General features: G+C 39.1%; 1 protein-coding gene across 1 annotated transcript in view; it reads right to left on the reverse strand.

Annotated features, from left to right (window-relative positions):
• The window catches only part of VSIG1 (V-set and immunoglobulin domain containing 1), a 41,760-nt gene extending 24,657 nt beyond the window's left edge, over positions 1-17,103 (reverse strand). Inside the window, exons 1-2 of the mRNA XM_039233486.1 lie at positions 16,995-17,103; positions 2,316-2,479 (exon numbers count right to left, since the gene is read on the reverse strand). Coding sequence (XP_039089417.1) covers positions 2,316-2,479; positions 16,995-17,043 — 213 coding nt within the window. The 5' untranslated portion in view covers positions 17,044-17,103. The remainder of the gene's footprint in view (positions 1-2,315; positions 2,480-16,994) is intronic.
• Positions 17,104-17,711: the final 608 nt, after the last annotated feature.

Here is a 17,711-nt window from a genome sequence, read left to right on the forward strand (position 1 = left end):
TTGAGCCCCGCATCGGGCTCTGTGCTGACAGCTCAGAGACTGGAGCTTCCTTCAGATTCTGTGTCTCCCTCTCTCTCTGCCCCGGCCCTGCTCACAGAATCTCTCTCTCTCTCTCTATTTCTCTCTCTCTCGAAAAATAAATAAATATTTTTAAAAAATTTTTAAATGTTTTGAGATCAAGGAGCATGTTCTTGCTGAGTCAGTGGCTCAGCACAGAGGACCTTCTTTGATTTGGACCTCCCAAAGAGCAAGAAACCTTAAATTCCTTGCCTTGCCTGTACCTGCTGTCTTGAAGAATGACGCAAATGGCAAGGAAATAAGCTACTCAACAAAGACATTTTAATAGTTCCTTTCCAAAGTGCCCCTAAGCGATGCCCTGAGCTCAAGCCACGCTCAGTTCAATCACCTACACCTTCTGTGTATCTCCACATCTACATAAAACCTCGTTGCTGTTCACAAGATCCTCCTGCCCTGTGTCTGTCTCCCAACCCATCACTACATAGTTCAACCAAGAGGCAGCCTTGTAAATTCCAGCGTCAGGGGAGACATAAAGAACAATTTATATTTTTGACCTCAGATTGGCCCCAACCTCACTTCCAGGCAGTTGAGGACATCTGGATTTGAGTACCAAGCATTAAAAAAAAATGTTAAAGATAGTGGCAAGGCCTCTCTAAAGTTGGCCTCTACTGGCAAAATGGAAAAGCCTTCAAGCCTGCAGATAAAGAATGTATTAGAAAGACTATCCAGGAAACTGAATTTCCAAAAGGAAGAGAGTTCACGTGATTATTGCCATCCACAGTCTGAGAGAGCAACCTACAAAGGAAGAGGATGGTTTCTCAGTTGATTGCAATATGTGGGGTCTTGGGTCAGGGCATTTGGGTGACAAAAAGTGGTAAAATTACTGGTGTTGCTGCTGCTGCTGCTGCTGCTGCTGCTGCTGCTGATTAAGGTGATAAAGCTGTTTACAAGGGAGAAAATTTAGATCTTTATATTTTTTCCAAGCGTTTCCACATGCATTGTGTTAGCGGACTCCCCATGAGATTGCAGGAGAGTGTTAGCGCTTCACCACATTTTGAAGAGAGGCACAGAGCGATTCAGACACTTGTCTGAGGTAACCAGTGCTGAGCAAAAGTGTCGGAAGTTGATTGGAGAGTGGCATTAATGAAATCACGTCTTGAGCTGTGTCTCCTGCTACAAAAGTCTGTAGGCCCTCTGGTGAAGAGAGAACTTAGCACCTCCAAAGGACCAGATATGGCTTAAGTGACACAGGCCACGGTGTGGCTCCTCTAAGCTAGCACCCTCCTTCTTCTGTACCTCTGCCCTTAAACCTCCCCTAGCCCACTGAACTCACCCCCTATTTTTCTACTAAACCAAAACCCTTCCTTTTGTTCAAGGCACAATTCAACTACATCCAACTATTCCAAACCATACTCATTTGTTTCTTCTCTGAAATCCTTGTTTGGGACCATACATCCTTTTGAAAATCTGATGAAAGTTATAGGCCTTTTCTCTCAAGGGATACGTATTGGCAGACCTGTTGTACACTCATGCAGATTGCTACATGTGCTCTCCCACCCTCTCTCTCTCTCTCTCTCACACACACCCACACCTTTGAGCATACAATTTTAGTCCTTGTGCTAATTTAAAAAAGGAATTACCCTTAAGACCAGATGAATAAAAACCGAGACTAGGCAGCTTACAGGTAGAATGGTTCTTTTTTGACTTTCATGGACCCTCTTCCAGCAACCTCTTAGCCCAGACCCTAGCCTACTTCCCCTATCCTGTATCCTCTAGCTTCCTGTGGGATTACCCAGGGTTCATCACTACCTTGGCCCTTGTCTATCCATCTGGGAGTGTCATTCCATCAGGACTCGGTCAGACACAATGACTTAGCTCACTTGACAGGCAGATCCCAGATGCTACATTTAGCAGAGATCTGCTGATCAGGTAGGACGTGTATTTGAACTGGGGTCTCTGGGAAATAATAGAGAGATTATTTCAGGGGAGGGAGAACCCTTTGAGAACTACTGCTCCTTTCACCTATGAGAAGGACCATTCCTATCTACTCTAGAAAACACAATATATTCAATGTTGACCTACTCAGATTTGAGATAGCAGGCTATAGCTGAATATGAAGAGAGGACAAAGGCCGAGTCACATAGATGATGGTCTTCCCATCTTCCCAGCTGTCTTCAAACTCTTTGTATCTGAGGTTCTGCCACTGTTGTCACTGGCTTACCACTCCTTCACACACTGACTCTAACAGTTTATGTCAGAACTACCACAGCGGAAGAGTTGAGGAAAAAAGTCCTTACGGAAGTTGGTGGTAAGTCCTTCTTATGAAAGAATGACCACTGGATGGAAAGCTTGTCCCGGGAGACCACAGTGCTGGTGTAGGTGCAGACAAGTGTGACATCAGATCCAACAGTCACGTTCATGACGCTGTCTGGGATGGTCACCTGCACCATACTACCTTGACCTGGAAAGACAATCATCGAAAAGAAAATGATGCATACTCACATTCTGATGACACTCTTTCATTACAAAGCACTTTCAATAGCATCTTATTTGAGGAATTCAAGGGAAGGAGAAGGTACAATGGGCTGTATGGGAAAAGTGAGCAAGCAATGGGCATGGGGGGGGGTCTAACAAATTACAATGGGGACAATACTCAATCCTCTGCGGTGGTGAGGTAATAACACCGAACTGGGTATTTCTTCTGTATAAGGATGGCCTTACACAGAGGTTCTTAAACTGTTATCCAGGGACACTAAAAGGTCCATAAATATGGAGAATAACCCATCCAGTCTCACCAGGACTAACATATTCCTTGGATGTGGAACTTTTCAGTTTTAAAATCAGGTAGATTTTCTCTCAGGTTCTCTCAGGAGAACCATCCTAGTTTTGCTAGGACTTTCAGTGCTTAAACCAGGAAAACCAGGAGAAGTTGGTCACCCGACCCCTAAGGCCATTTTGAGAGGCTTCAAGCTCAAAATGATATTCATAATAATGCCAAGATGCAATTTCTCTTTTCCACTCTCCTCCTCTCATGAATGTACAGTGGAGTGTTCTACTAGCTGCACGGTAGATGACGTCATTGCGTTGGCACCTAGTGGAATGTGTGCTTGTGGATTTTTGTCTCAATAATTTTTAGTTCTCATTTCTAACTTAGTGACTATAAATGGCAGTAGTTGACACAGCAGAAACTCTTTGGGAGCCCTCAATAATTTTTTTATTGAAAATTTTATTGAGATAATGGTAGATTCATTCACATGCAGTTCTAAGAAATCACACAGATATTCCATGTACAATTTACCCAGCCCCCCACAATGATATAATTTTTTAAATCTATACTATAATATCACAATTAGGACACTGGAATTGAGACAATCCACTGATCTTATTGTGTTTCTCCAGTTCTACTTGTACTCAGGCATGCGTGTATGCGTTCAGTGTCATACAATTTTATCACATGGGTAGTTTTATGTTATCTACCACCACAATGAGGATACTGTAGTGTTTTATCACTACGAAGACCCCTGATATCGCCCTTTTATAATCACCCTCACCTCCCTCTTGCACCCCATCCCTGATTCTAAGCATTGGTAACCACTAATATGTCTTACATTTCTAAAAGTTTGTCATTTCACAACTGTTGTATAGACGGAAGCATGGTAACCTTGTGGGATGGGCTTTTTCTCATTCATCATAATTACCTGGCAGTGAACCCAAGTTGTTGTGTGTATTTGTAATTCATTGCCTTTAATTGGTTAGCAGCATTCAATTTGTTGAACAATTCACCCACTTAGGAACATCTGGGTTGTTTCCAAGTATGGGCTATTGAATAAAACGCCAATGAACATTCACGTACAGATTTCTGTGTGAACATAAATTTCCATTTCCCTGGGCTAAGTTCCGAAGAGTGCAGTTGCTGGGTCAGATGGTTAGTTACATGTTTAGCGTTTTATTAAAAACTAAAACTAAAACCAGCCGCACTGTTTTCTAGAGTGGCTAGCCCAATATACATTCCCACCGATAACATGTGAGTGGTCCAATCTCTCCACATCGTCCTCAGCCTTTGGTGTTGTCGCTATTTTCTACTTCAGCCATTACATACGTGTGTAGTTATATATCACTGTAGTTTGAATTTGCATTCCCCTAATGCAAATTAATGATGCTAAACAACTTTTTATGTGATAATTTATCATTTGTGTATCTTCCTCAGTGAAAGGTCTGTTCACATCTTTAGCCCATTTTCTAATTGGATTGTTAAATTTTCAACTGTTGAATTTTGAGAGGTCTCCATATAATCTAGATTCCAGTCGAGACACTTTTATTTCTTCCTTTCCAATTCACAGGCTTTTTATTTCTTTTTATGACTTTATTGCAGTTGCTATAACTTCCAATACTTTACATGTACAACTTGTACATAACACAATACAAAATATGTTATTTCTAGGTTATTTGTAGATGCTTTTTATCAAGTTGAGGCAATTCTCCTCTGCCACGGGTTGAATTGTGTCCCACTGAAAATACGTACAAGTTCTAATTCCAGGTTTCTGTGAATGTGACCTTATTTGGAAATAGGGTCTTTGCACTGTAAGTAAGTTAAGGATCTGGGGATGAGATGATTCTGGATTTAGGGTGGGCCTTAAATCCAATGACTATTATCCCCATAAGAAAAAAGAGGAGATTTGACACTGATACACAAAGAGAAAGGCCATATGAAGATAAAATCAGAAATAGGAGCATTGTAGGGGGTCCTGGGTGGCTCAGTCGGCTGGGCATCTGACTTTGGCTCAGGTCATGATCTCCTCGGTCTTGAGTTCAAGCCCTGCGTTGGGGGCTCTGTGCTGATAGAGCACAGCCTGGAGCCTGCCTCCAATTGTGTGTCTCCCTGTCTCTCTCTGCCCTATTCCTGCTCACGCTCTGTCTCTTTCTCTCAAAAATAAATAAATGTTGGGGCGCCTGGGTGGCTTAGTCGGTTGAGCGTCCGACTTTCGCTTAGGTCATGATCTCGCGGTTCGTGGGTTCGAGCCCCGCATCGGGCTCTGTGCTGACTGCCAGCTCAGAGCCTGGAGCCTGTTTCAGTCTGTGACTCCCTCTCTCTCTGACCCTCCCCTGCTCATGCTGTCTCTCTCTCTCTCTCTCCTAGAAATAAATAAAACATTAAAAAAATAAATAAATAAATAAATAAATGTTGAAAATTTTTAAAAAAATAAATTGGGGCATTGTGTATACAAACAAAAGAACCCCAAGAACTTCTACCAGCCACGTAGCAGAATGGCATGGCACTGATTCTCTTTCAGTGCTTCTAGAAACAACCAGTACTGCCAAAGCTTTATCTTCAGACTTTGGACCTCCAGAACTCTGAGAGAATAAAATTCTCTTGTTGTTTTTTTTTAACATTTATTTATTTTTGAGAGAGATAGAGAAAGATAGAGTGTCTATATATAGTCTATGTACTAACTTTGTCTGGTTTTGGTATCAGGGTAATGTTAGCCTCATAAAATGAGTTGGAAGTGTTTAGGAAGAGATTGTGTAAAATTGTTGTTAATTATCTTTTAAATGTTTGGTGGAATTATCTAGTAAGAGTATCTAGACCTGGATATTTCTTTTTCAGCACCTTTTAAAATTATGAATTCAATTTCTTTAAGGGTTATAAGGATATTCAGATTATCCATTTTATATTGGGTGAGTTTTAGTAGTTTGCTGTTTGGGGGGAATTGGTCCATTTCTTGTAGGTTGTCAAATACATGAATGTAAATTTGTTGGTTGTAGTTCATTATTATATTTTTAATGACTACAGGATCAGTGGTGATATCCATATTTTATCTCTGATATTGGTGATTTATATCTTTTCTTTTTATTTTTATCAGTCTTGCTAGAGGTTTGTCAATATTATTTATCAATTTTGTTTTCAAAGAACCAGATTTTACTTCATTTAATAATTTTCCTATTTCAATTTCATTGATTTCAGCTCTTTATTATTTCTTTTTTTCTGTTTGCTCTGGGCTTTTTTTTTTTTAACTCTTACTCCAGTTCCTTGATGTAGAATCTCCAACTATTGACTTGACACTTTTCTTAATTTCAAATGAAAGCATTTAGTGTTATAATTTTCTCTCTCAGCACTGCTTTAGTTGCATGTTACATATTTCCATGTTATAGTTTCATTTTAATTCAGTTCTATCTATATTCTGTAAATTTCCTTTGAGATTTCCTTTTTGGTCCGTAGATCATTTAGAAGTGTGTTGTATAATTCTCAAGTGTTTAGAGACATTCTTATCTTTCTGTTCTTGATTTCTAGTTTGATTCCATTGTGCTCAGAGAACAGACGCTGCATGATTTCAGTTCTTTTACATTAGTGGAGATTTGTTTTATGGCCAAGTATATATTCTATCTCGGTAATATTCTGTAGGTACTTGGGGGAAACAAGTGCATTCTGCTATTGTTGGGTGGTGTTTTACGCAAAGAGATATACTTCAAAACACTATGAACACTCACCAGGGTAGACTACATTATGGGCCTTAAAACACACTTAAAAGAAGAGAAATCACACAATGTCTGCTCCCAGACCACAACGGAATTAAAGTAGAAATAAATTAACAAAAAGATTATTGGAAAGTACCAAGATACATAGAGATTAAACAATACATTTTTATTTTTTAAACAACACACTTTTAAATAACACATGGGTCAAAGAAGAAAGCTCAAGAGAAATTTTAAAATATTTGTAACTAATGGAAATGAAAACAACTTATAAAAATTTGTAGTGTGCAACAAAAGCAGTGCTTAGAGGGAAATTTGCAGCACTGAATGTGTATATTGGAAAATAAGAAAAGATCTAAAATCAGTGATGTAAGTTTGTACCTTAGGAAACTAGAAAAAGAAGAACAAATTAAATCTAAAGTAAGCAGGAGAAAAGAAATAATGAAAAATAGAGCAGAAATCAAGGAAGCTGAAAACAGGAATTCAATACGGAAACCCAATGAAACCAAAACTCGTTATTGGAAATGATTAATAAAATTGATAAGACTCTAATTTGGCTAATTAAGAAAAAAGAGAGCACAAATTACCAGTATCAAAAAGGAGAGAAGGTCATGACTATAGATACCACGGACATCAAAAGGATAATAAAAGAATATTAGGAATGCGGCGCCTGGGTGGCTTAGTCGGTTGAGCGTCCGACTTTCGCTTAGGTCATGATCTCGCGGTTCGTGGGTTCGAGCCCCGCGTCGGGCTCTGTGCTGACTGCCAGCTCAGAGCCTGGAGCCTGTTTCAGTCTGTGATTCCCTCTCTCTCTGACCCTCCCCTGCTCACGCTATCTCTCTCTCTTTCTCTCCTAGAAATAAATTTAAAAAAAAAACATTTAAAAAAAAAAAAGAATATTAGGAATAACTCTCTGCCCACAAATTTGATAACGTAGATAAAATGGACCAATTCCTTGAAAGACTCAACCTGCTAAAACTCACACAAGAATAAGTAGACAATTTTGGCAGCCCTATATCTACTCTGTATCTACAAAAGAAATTGAATCAATAATTAATAGTCTTCCAAAACAAAAGCCCAGATGAGTTCACTGGTGAATTCTACCAAATATTTAATGAAGAAATTTTACCAATTCTCTACAGTCTCTTTCAGAAGATAGAACAGAGAGAACATTTCCTAACTCATCCTATGATGTGGACATCACTCCAATACTAAAACCAGACAAAGGCATTACAAGAAAACTACAGACCAATATTTCTCAGGAACATGGATGTAAAAATCCTCAACAAAATACTAGTAAATCACCTCCAACAATGTATAAAAAGAATTCCACACCAGGGCCAAGTGGGACTTATCTCAGGTATGCAAGACTGGCTCAAAATTTGAAAATGAATTAATGCAATCTATCACATCAACAGGTTTCTTAAAATCACACGATCATATCAGTACACGCAGAAAAAGTATTTAACAAAGTCCAGCATCCATTTGTGAGAAAAACGATCCAGGAATATATGGGAACTTCCTCAAACTGATAAAGAACATCTATAAAAAACCTGCAGCTAACAGCGTCCTTAATGGTGAGAAACTAGAAGCTTTCCTAATGAGATCAGGAGCAAGACAGGGATGTCCCCTATCATTACTCCTTTTCATCCTCATTCTGGAAGTTCTAGCTAACGCAATAATATGCAAAGAGGAAACAAAAAATATACAGACTGTGAAGGAAATGACAGATGACATGATTGCCTATGTAGAAAATTCAAAAAGAATCAACAAAAAAAAACCTTCTGGAACTAAGGGTGATTAAACCAAGGTTTCAGGATACAAGGTTAATGCACAAAAGGTAATTGCTTTCCTTTATACCAGTAATAAACAAGTGGAATTTGAAATTAAAAAAAAACACAATACCATTATATTATTAGCGCTCCCCAAATGAAATACTTTGAGCATAAATCTAACAAACTCTGTACCAGAGCTGTATGAGGAAAACTAGAATCCTCTGATGAAAGAAATTTTAAAGAACAAATAAAAGGAGAGATATTCTATATCTCAATAGAATAGGAAGACTCAATAGTTTCAAAATGTCACTTCCTCTCAACGTGATCTATAGAGTCAACGTCATTCCAATCAAAATCCCAGCGAGTTAGGGGCACCTGGGCGTCTCGGTTAGGCGCCAGGCTTAGGCTCAGGTCATGATCTCATGGCTCATGGGTTTGAGCCCCCTCTCGGGCTCTGTGCTGACAGCCCGGACCCTGGAGCCTGATTCAGATTCTGTGTCTCCCTCTCTCTTGGCTTCTCCCCCACTTGCGCTCTGTCTCTCCTAAATAAATAAACATTAAAAAAAATTTTTTAAGATCCCAACAGGTTATTTTGTGAATATCGACAAAGTTATTCTAGAGTTTGTATGGAGACACAAAAGACCCAGAATAGCCAACACAATATTGAGGGAGAAGAACAAATTTGGAAAACTAACTTCCAAATTTGGAAGAATAAATATCAAGACTTCCTATAAAGCCATAATAATCAGACTGTATAGTATTGGTGAAAAAAACAGACAAATAGATCAATGGAACAGAATAGAGAGCCCTGAAATAGACCTGCATATGAAACAGCCCTGAAATAGACTTGCATATAAAACAGTCAACTGATCTTTTTTTTAAGTTTATTTCTTTATTTAGAGAGAGAGAGGCAGAGAGAGAAAGGCAAAGAGAGGGAGAGAGAAGATCGCAAGCAGGCTCCACACTGCCAGCATGGAGCAGGACACAGGGCTCAAACTCATGAACTGTGAGATCATGACCTGAGCAGAAACCACGAGTCAGGCGTTTAACTGACTGAGCCACCCAGGTGCCCCCAGCTGATCTTTGACAAAGGAGCAAAGGCAATACAGTGGAGCAAAGATGACTTTTTGAACAAATGGTGCTGGAACAACGGACTGCCTACGTATAAAAAAATGAATCGAGACTCAGGACTTACACCCTTCACAAAAATAATCTCAAAATGGATCACAGATATAAATGAAAGAAAGCAAAACATAAAAATTCCTAGAATATAATATGAGAGAATACAGATGACTTTAAGTATAGTAATGGATTTTTTTAGACACAACACCAAAGGCACAATCCATGAAAAAAAAGTGATGGGCTAGACTTTATTAAAACTAAAATATTCTGCTCTGCAAAAGCCACTGTCAAAAGATGAGAAGGCAAACCACAGACTAAAAGAAATCATTTGCAAAAGACATGTCTGATAATGGTCTGCTATCCAAAATATACAAAGAACTCTTAAAAACTCATGAAGAAGAAAACAAAGAACTAGAATTAAAAATATCTGGATTAGAGGAGCCTGGGTGGCTCAGGTGGTTAAGCATCTGACTTCGGCTCAGGTCAGGATCTCACGGTTTGTGAGTTTGAGCCCTGCGTCAGGCTTTGTGCTATCATTATACATTTGTCCAAACCCACAGAAATGTTGTCTATTTTCTTAGGGAACTCCTATTTAAATCTGTTATTTTAGCAGACAGTCTCTTTTCTTTTGTTTTATTTATGTTTGTTTTTTAATTTTTATTTATTTCTGAGAGAGAGAGAGAGACGGCGTGAGCAGGGGAGGGTCAGAGAGAGAGAGGGAGACACAGAATCCGAAACAGGCTCCAGGCTCTGAGCTGGCTGTCAGCACAGAGCCCGATGTGGGCCCGAACCCACGACCCGTGAGATCATGACCTGAGCCAAAGTCGGACGCTCAACCGACGGAGCCACCCCGGCGCCCCGTTTTATTTATGTTTTGCACACAGGTCTCAGCCTACTTTTGTGGGCTGTGGTTCTAAATGCTAGTTTAATTTTCAGAATCTCTGCAGTGTTGTTTTGGTCTCGGTGGCTTATCTGCTGTCACTAGGCCTTCTGTTTGACCCTGATTCTATTGCCTGAGGGGGTAGAAGGGTTTCTCCAGGTCAGGCTGCTGTGTGTCTCTCAGTGGGGGATCCATATGGTGGGACACTCCTACTGGTACCCCTGACTGCTCCTGTGTCTCTGGGGACAGGGGGTGTCTCAGCCACACACAAAAAGCCTCCCACAACTGAACATTTGCTGTGACTTCATTCCTCTTGTCTGCTCTACCCTCCCACCTCAGTATCTCTAGATAAAAGTGAGTTCTCAGGCCCAGTGAGGAAAGAGAACGCTTCCTTTGTCTACTATTGTTAGTGTGGCTTCTGATGACTCACCCAGTGATGTTGGGCTCACATGATTTCAGAGGGCCTCTCATTAAATCTGGTGGAAAAATAATCCTCCCTGGGCTGCTCTCTGTTGCTAGGCTGGGATCTGGAAATGCCAGAACTGGCGACCCTTCTGTCGGGTAGAAAGACACAAAACACCTTGCCACTGTGTTACTCTTAGGGCCCCACACCACTTTGCTTCCTTCTTACCATCTTTCAGAGTTCTCCCTTGGTGGTCTCTTGCATTATTTCCAGGGAGGGTTTATACTCGGGCTTAGCAGAAAGAAGCAAGGAGAAACGCGATCTGTGCCCTTCTATCCAGACCAGAAATTTTCCCTCAAGATTTTTTTTGATATACTTTATTGTCAAACCGGCTAACGTACAGTGTGTACAGGGTGCTCTTGGTCTTGGGGGGCCATCAAGTTTTAAGAGCATAAAAAGGTCCTCAGGCCACAAAGTTTGAAAACTGTTGGCCTTCCAAAAAAGTGAGCTGACCCTATGATTTGGAGGACCGCCGAAGAGCCCCCTTCCCAAAAACCCAGCCTACCGCCATACTTGAAATTCCCAGGGTCATACAAACATCTTCCAAAGGGCTGCGATAAGGTACAATACTTTGGGGAATCCTATAGAGGCATTGGCTCATCTGATTAACTGGTTATTACCCATTGCAAAGTCAGAGAGTATAGAAGTTCTCTAGGATGGAACATAAGACTGTCAGACAGGCATTAGAAGAAAAGGTCAAGTTTAAGAGATGCTCTCTGTGCTGCAGGGGAACTAGAGTGAGAGTTCTAGCTGCCTGCAGGGTTACATACGAGGAGTAGGAATAGAATGAAGATACAGAGATCATGGGAAGATCAGAGGAAATAGTACAGAAAGCCAAATCCTGGCCCCTTTCCTAATTCTGCATACCCAAAGACTTCTTTCGTTTTGTTTTTTCTGACTTAGTGACAGCCAAAAGGAATCAGGGAATTGACAAACATTTTGAAAAATTAGAAGAAAAAGCAAACCACTGTACTGAGACCCCTGGATTTCTGTATTCAATAGCCAAGTTCTCGGTCACAGCCAGGCCACCTGGTCCAGCTGCTTCTCTGCCAGAGGTTGGCTGTTTAGAGGGTAACCGCTACCGTGGTAAGTTGAGACAAGTGATTTAGGATAGACACAATGCAGCACCTTCTAACTCCATGCAGTTTCCCTCTTCCCAGCACTCTCTCCATGCTCTCTTGGTTCCGGTTATGGCTTTCCAAAAAACAAAATTTGCCTACGGAAAACAGCCACTCTTTCCAATGGAAACTTTATTGGGAAAGGCTAAGTGGCTCTCTCCTGCCCTCAAAGACCCCATCTCATTTCTCCGGGAAGTTAGACACATCTCTGGCTGTGCGTAAATGATGACTTCCAAATGTCTTTAAAGTGTCCAAAATATAAAGGACAACATGGGGATTTGATGGCCATTAAAGTTCTCAGAAACTTACCCCCCTCCAAACAGAGATTTTGCAGGTTTTATTTGGCCATCATTTTTGTCTTCTAGTTTGGGTCGCAATATCTGTTATAGGATTGGCTCATGGTGGGAGCTTATGACAAAGCAAGCACTCAGCCTGCCGCAAACCTGCTGCTTTCGGCATAAGTGCTGGAAGGCAGAGTAAGCGTTAATTCTAACACAAGGCAAGCCATGGAAGAGGCCATGGTGCCTACTGACAAATACCTGTAGAGCCTATTTTGTACCACTTATAGGGCTAACTAACCACCAGGGAAGCAATAATGAAGAAGACAGAACAATCTCTGCCTGTCCTATCAACACAGCAGGAAGCCATTTTGAGCACAGACCAGAATGAAGGCAAATGAAAATCAAGGATTTGGGAACTGTACACATGATTTCAACATGTTCAACATTTTTTAAAATAGAAGTCATAGAAATGCCCAAAGAAGTTGAGATCTGTAGAAGCTCAACAATATCCCCTTGGAGTAAGGATAGCAACCTCCAAATCTAGTGTGAGACAGTATTTTCTAAGACTACTACACAGTGTCCTGTAAACAAGTAACAGTAGGCAAGACAATACCTCCAGACCATTTTATTGCCCTGATTCCTGACACTCAGCACCATAATCAATCCTTAAATTGTGAAGAAAAGATGGTGTTCAGAAATTGTCCATCCCAATACAGCAACAGTCCACTTCAGAGCCAAAAGCTACATACTTCCAAATGAACGTTTAAAAAAATGTCACATAAAAAAAAAAAAATGTCACATGAGCCTGGGCGGCTCAGTCAGTTGAGCGTCCCACGCCTGATTTCGGCTCAGGTCACGATCCCAGGGTCTTGGGATGGAGCCGCAAGTCATGCTCCGTGGATCCTGTTCAAGATTTTCTCTCTCTCCCTCTGCCCCTCCCCCACTCCTGCTCTCTCTAGCTCTCTCTCAAAAAAATTAAAAAAATATATATGTACAAGATATGTCACATGATTCCATTAGCATACATTACTTAAACCATTGAGATCATTCGCTAGCCCATCCAGTAGAATTTCCTGTTAATGGAAAGTGATTCTGTGAGTGATAGGTAAAAAAAAAAAAAAAGTCCCTCCCTTTGGATAATTTTACTCTACATTGGGAAATGTAGAGTCAATTTTATTTTTAAATATTTTTAAAATAAATTTTATTCATTATTTTAAACTGAATTTTATTTTAAAACTGAAAAAGTCAGGGGGAAAAATCTCTATATTAACAAGACTGTGAATAAATAGCAACATGAAGATTAGTACCTGATTTAAACAAAACTCAGAACTGCAATTTCCCTCACTACCTTGGCTGGATTAAAAAGCAAAACAAGGGACGCTGACTCTTGATTTCTACTCAGGTTGTGATCTCACAGTTGGGAAGGTCAAGCCCCATGTCAGGCTCTGCACTGACAGCACAGAGCCTGTTTGAGATTCTCTCTCAAATTGAATATTTTTAAAAAATAAATAAAAAGCCAAACAAGCAACACATACGTGGTTGAAATATGCGTGATGGCTGTTAAAAATCACTACTTATGAACAGAAGCTAATCCAAAGTATATGCTTTTTACTTAAATTCACCAATGATTTTTAAGAGATTTTTTTAATGGCTCACGTTTTGGTAGTGATTGTTCATCCAAGTACTTAATGCTTACAATATGGCAGGCACTTTGCTTATAGGGGAATTATTCTCTTAATATACCAGAGCAAAAATATTCCTCAAGTAACCATATTTAACATGATGCATTTGAAATGATTTAATTTCCAACAACTTCACAAATATTTGCTTCATTTTTGACTTACAATATAACCAAAGGATCACTTACTTTTTGGATTTGACCGCGACACCGAAGTTCAAGTATATTACTGCTTTAAAATGCAGAGCACCTCCAGAAAATGAAAACATTAACATATCTTCTTAAAAGGTGACTAATATATATTACAAGTATCTAAAATAATATGTGTGAACTTTTTTCAGAAGACTTTTTTGATGAAAATGATTTTCCTGCAATAGAATTTAATCTAAGTTTTCCTAAGAAGTCATCAGAAAGATTTTTTAATCAAATCAATTTTATTATAGCATAATTGACATATAACATTATACAGAAAGATTCTGATTAAAATCTGTCTTGCTTAGTTGTAGAGAAAACTGATTTTAAATATGTAAGTGAAAATTATTCCTGAATGCTTGAGGCTTGAGAAGGTAATTCATTCTTTTGTTTTTCCAGCTTTCCTGACATATAATTGACATATAATAATGTGTAAGTGTAAGGTGTACATTGTGTTGATTTGATACACTTACATATTGCGAAATGATTACCAGCATAGTGTTATCTAACATCTCCACCACATCACATAATTATCATTTCTTTTTTGTGGTGAGAACGTTTAAGATCTACTTTCTTAGCAACTTTCATGTATATATCCAGTATTATTAACTAGAGTCACCATGATGTACATTAGATCCCCAGAACTTACTCATCTTCTAAATGGAAGTTTGTAACCTTTGACAAACACCCCCCAGCTCCTGGTAGCCATCATTCTACTCTGTTTCTATGAGTTGGGATTTTGTAGATTCCACTTATCCTACAGTATTTGTCTTTCTCCATCTGACTTATTTCACTTAGTAGAATGCCTTCAAGGTCCATCCATGTTGTTCCAAATGTCAGCATTTCAGATGATTTATTCTTTCACCAAACGTTTACTATGAGCCCACTATGTGCCAGGCACCAAGCTTGACACCAAAAAAAAATGGGACATTCTTTCTACCCAGGAAAGAAATCCAGATAGCACATCAAATTGCACATTGACAAACAATTACAATCGCTTCACAGCCACATCTGGATCAACTGAGGGACACCACCAATGCCAGGTACAGATTACTGGAATATTCCTCTCTCAGACTTCCATATGTATGTAAGCAATAATATATTATACCATATTTCCATTCCATCTGCTAGACTGACACCATCATCTTTTGCTATGGGCTAGCTAAATTGTCTTTGTATAGATACGGAGTATACACTACATGCCAGCAAAACCAGTTATACAGTCATTTAAGAACAAAGGCTCTGAAGTACTTATTGGTCACGCTGACTTGTTCTAAAAGTCACACAATCAAATAAAATCCTGAGATCATCTAAGTTATTCTTTAAACAATAGGAAAATGTATACAAGGTATAAACCCAATTTTGTAATGTGATATACATACTTGCAAAGGAAAAAAATATATATATAAGAAATTCACCCAAATCTTTCAATGGTAGGGTTACTGGTGATTTTTACTTTCTTATTTATGTTTTCGTAGTTTCAACCTTTCCACAATGACCATACACTACATTTGTAATCAGTAAATTATATATATATATATATATATATATATATATATATATATATATACTAAATGACTATTAGCTAGTCAGTTAGCTAGTTATTTACAGTAAAAACCATTCCAAAAAACTATTCCAAAACCACTGTCTAGTGTAGGCCTGCATAAGTCCTCACACAAGGAAACAGATATTGACTACTACATGTGTGATTTCAGGGTGCTGGTGCAGAAGACCCAGGGCCAACCAAATTAGCTAACGACTAGAAGATCTTTAAGAAGGAACAAAGACTTGCACTGTCTAAAGTTAAGGTTTAAAATGAATATTCCTGGGGGAGAGGGAAAATTGTGATGTGACGTAGTCACATTAGGATAGAAGCTGGGAAAGGTGGCCCGTTCTAGCTCTGAGTCCTGGTTAGATCACAGGATAGATGCAATATTGCCTTCTGGCGATTCCATAGAACACGTATGTTTAAACATTTAGTAATGGACATCTAGAGAACTATTACTAACAACCATGTAGTTTTGAAAAGTAGCACTTTTAATTATACAAGTAGTATAATATTCTTTGTAGAAACCCCGGAAAATATGGAAACGCTGGGGAATACATAAAAATCATCTATAGTCCCATAAGCCAGAAGTACTCACCATGAGCACTTTGGTATATAACCTTCTAGCAATTTATTCTAGTCAAATGTGTGTATCTGCTCTTTCACTTAGTATTTTATCCTGGGCATTTTCTTATGTTATTAAATATGCTTCGTAAACCTCATCCTAATGACTGCCTAATATGGCCAATGGCTTAACAATACTAGCATGACTGTAAATAATATTATTGTACCTAGCTAACATCATAAAAACAGATTCAAATGTATATGGTATTTGAAAACATGAGCCAAGGGATTTTCTGAATTAGCGATCCCTCCTGGGTCTAAACCAACATCAGGATTTTGACTCTAAAAATGATTTTGTTTTGCTCAGATCCCTAAAAACACCCAGACCATGTACAACAATAAATCACTCACAGATTTTGCAAAATACAGTCTTAGGCTTAGAAAACAGGAACGCCTAAAGAAATCTTAGAGAGAGGCCCTCCAAGCCAGGTTCTGCCTGTTGTAGCAAAGCAAGTTGATCACAGTGAGTTCCCTTAAAGGAAACAATAAAAAAACTAAAACAGGAAAAAAAAGAAAAACCTATCCGTAGCGCAAACTTCAGCTTCTGAGTAAATTAATCTGTTCGCCTTCCCAATTAAAACAAGGAAAGCTACTGTGATTTTTCTGAGAAAAAAAAATTTTAATTCAGATACTACATAAAACAATTACATTTACGACACGGCCTGTATTTGCTAAGCTAGAGTTCTGACATTTGTTTTATTCCGCGAACGAATCATAATTCCTCTGAAGCGCAAGACGAGAACACTGATGTAGAAATTCACGATTTGATTTTAAAAGAAAACTCTGTTCCCAATCATCTTTGATGGGTTGGAGAGCCTTCCCTTACCTGCAAGGCAGCTGAGGATCAGAAAGACCTTCCAAAATGCGAACACCATTGTGTCAAGGTTCCTTGAGCTCAGGAGAGGGCCAGTAGCTTGCCTGGGCTAGGCTGAGTCTCAGACTGGCTTCTTCAATCACACCGAGGTTTGCCAGGCTTATCTGCCAGTATCACGAAGCAAACAGCTTCTTCGGGCTTACGTATTGGGTATACTCCTTTCTCACAGCACATTTGTGTTTCTTTGAAACACTTTTCATGGGGCGTGTTTCCTTGGTATATTTGCTACTATGTTAATAATAAACCCATGTATTTAAATTCTTCAAGCTCTTTGTACACAGATTCTCTAAGTTTTATTGTTTAAAATCAATCTTATTAAAAAGTTAAACTTGGGGGGGGGACTATATGGTTGGAAGTGAGCCTATACAAATAAAAGCCAACAAGGCTAATTAATTTCAAATATTTCCATTAAAAAGTCTTACAGTATGTATTCACTAACCTCCTTTTACAAATTAAGTTAGTAAATTGCTGCTCTGAGATTTTCTCAGGAGACGGGGTTCACAGGAAGGACACAGGGGTTATGAAGCAAGAAGTATTCATTTCTTGTGTGAATCAACTGTGGACACATCACACCTGTTTTTGAAGACCTGGCGGTTCTCACTACCTTGGCAGTGGAATGAATAGTATGCTTTTGCCTCCCTGGTTAGAAACTCTGTAGCATTTATTCAC

This window comes from Hyaena hyaena, unplaced genomic scaffold, assembly GCF_003009895.1.
Source record: "Hyaena hyaena isolate Hyena2069 unplaced genomic scaffold, ASM300989v1 scaffold_77, whole genome shotgun sequence".
Lineage (NCBI taxonomy): Eukaryota > Metazoa > Chordata > Mammalia > Carnivora > Hyaenidae > Hyaena > Hyaena hyaena.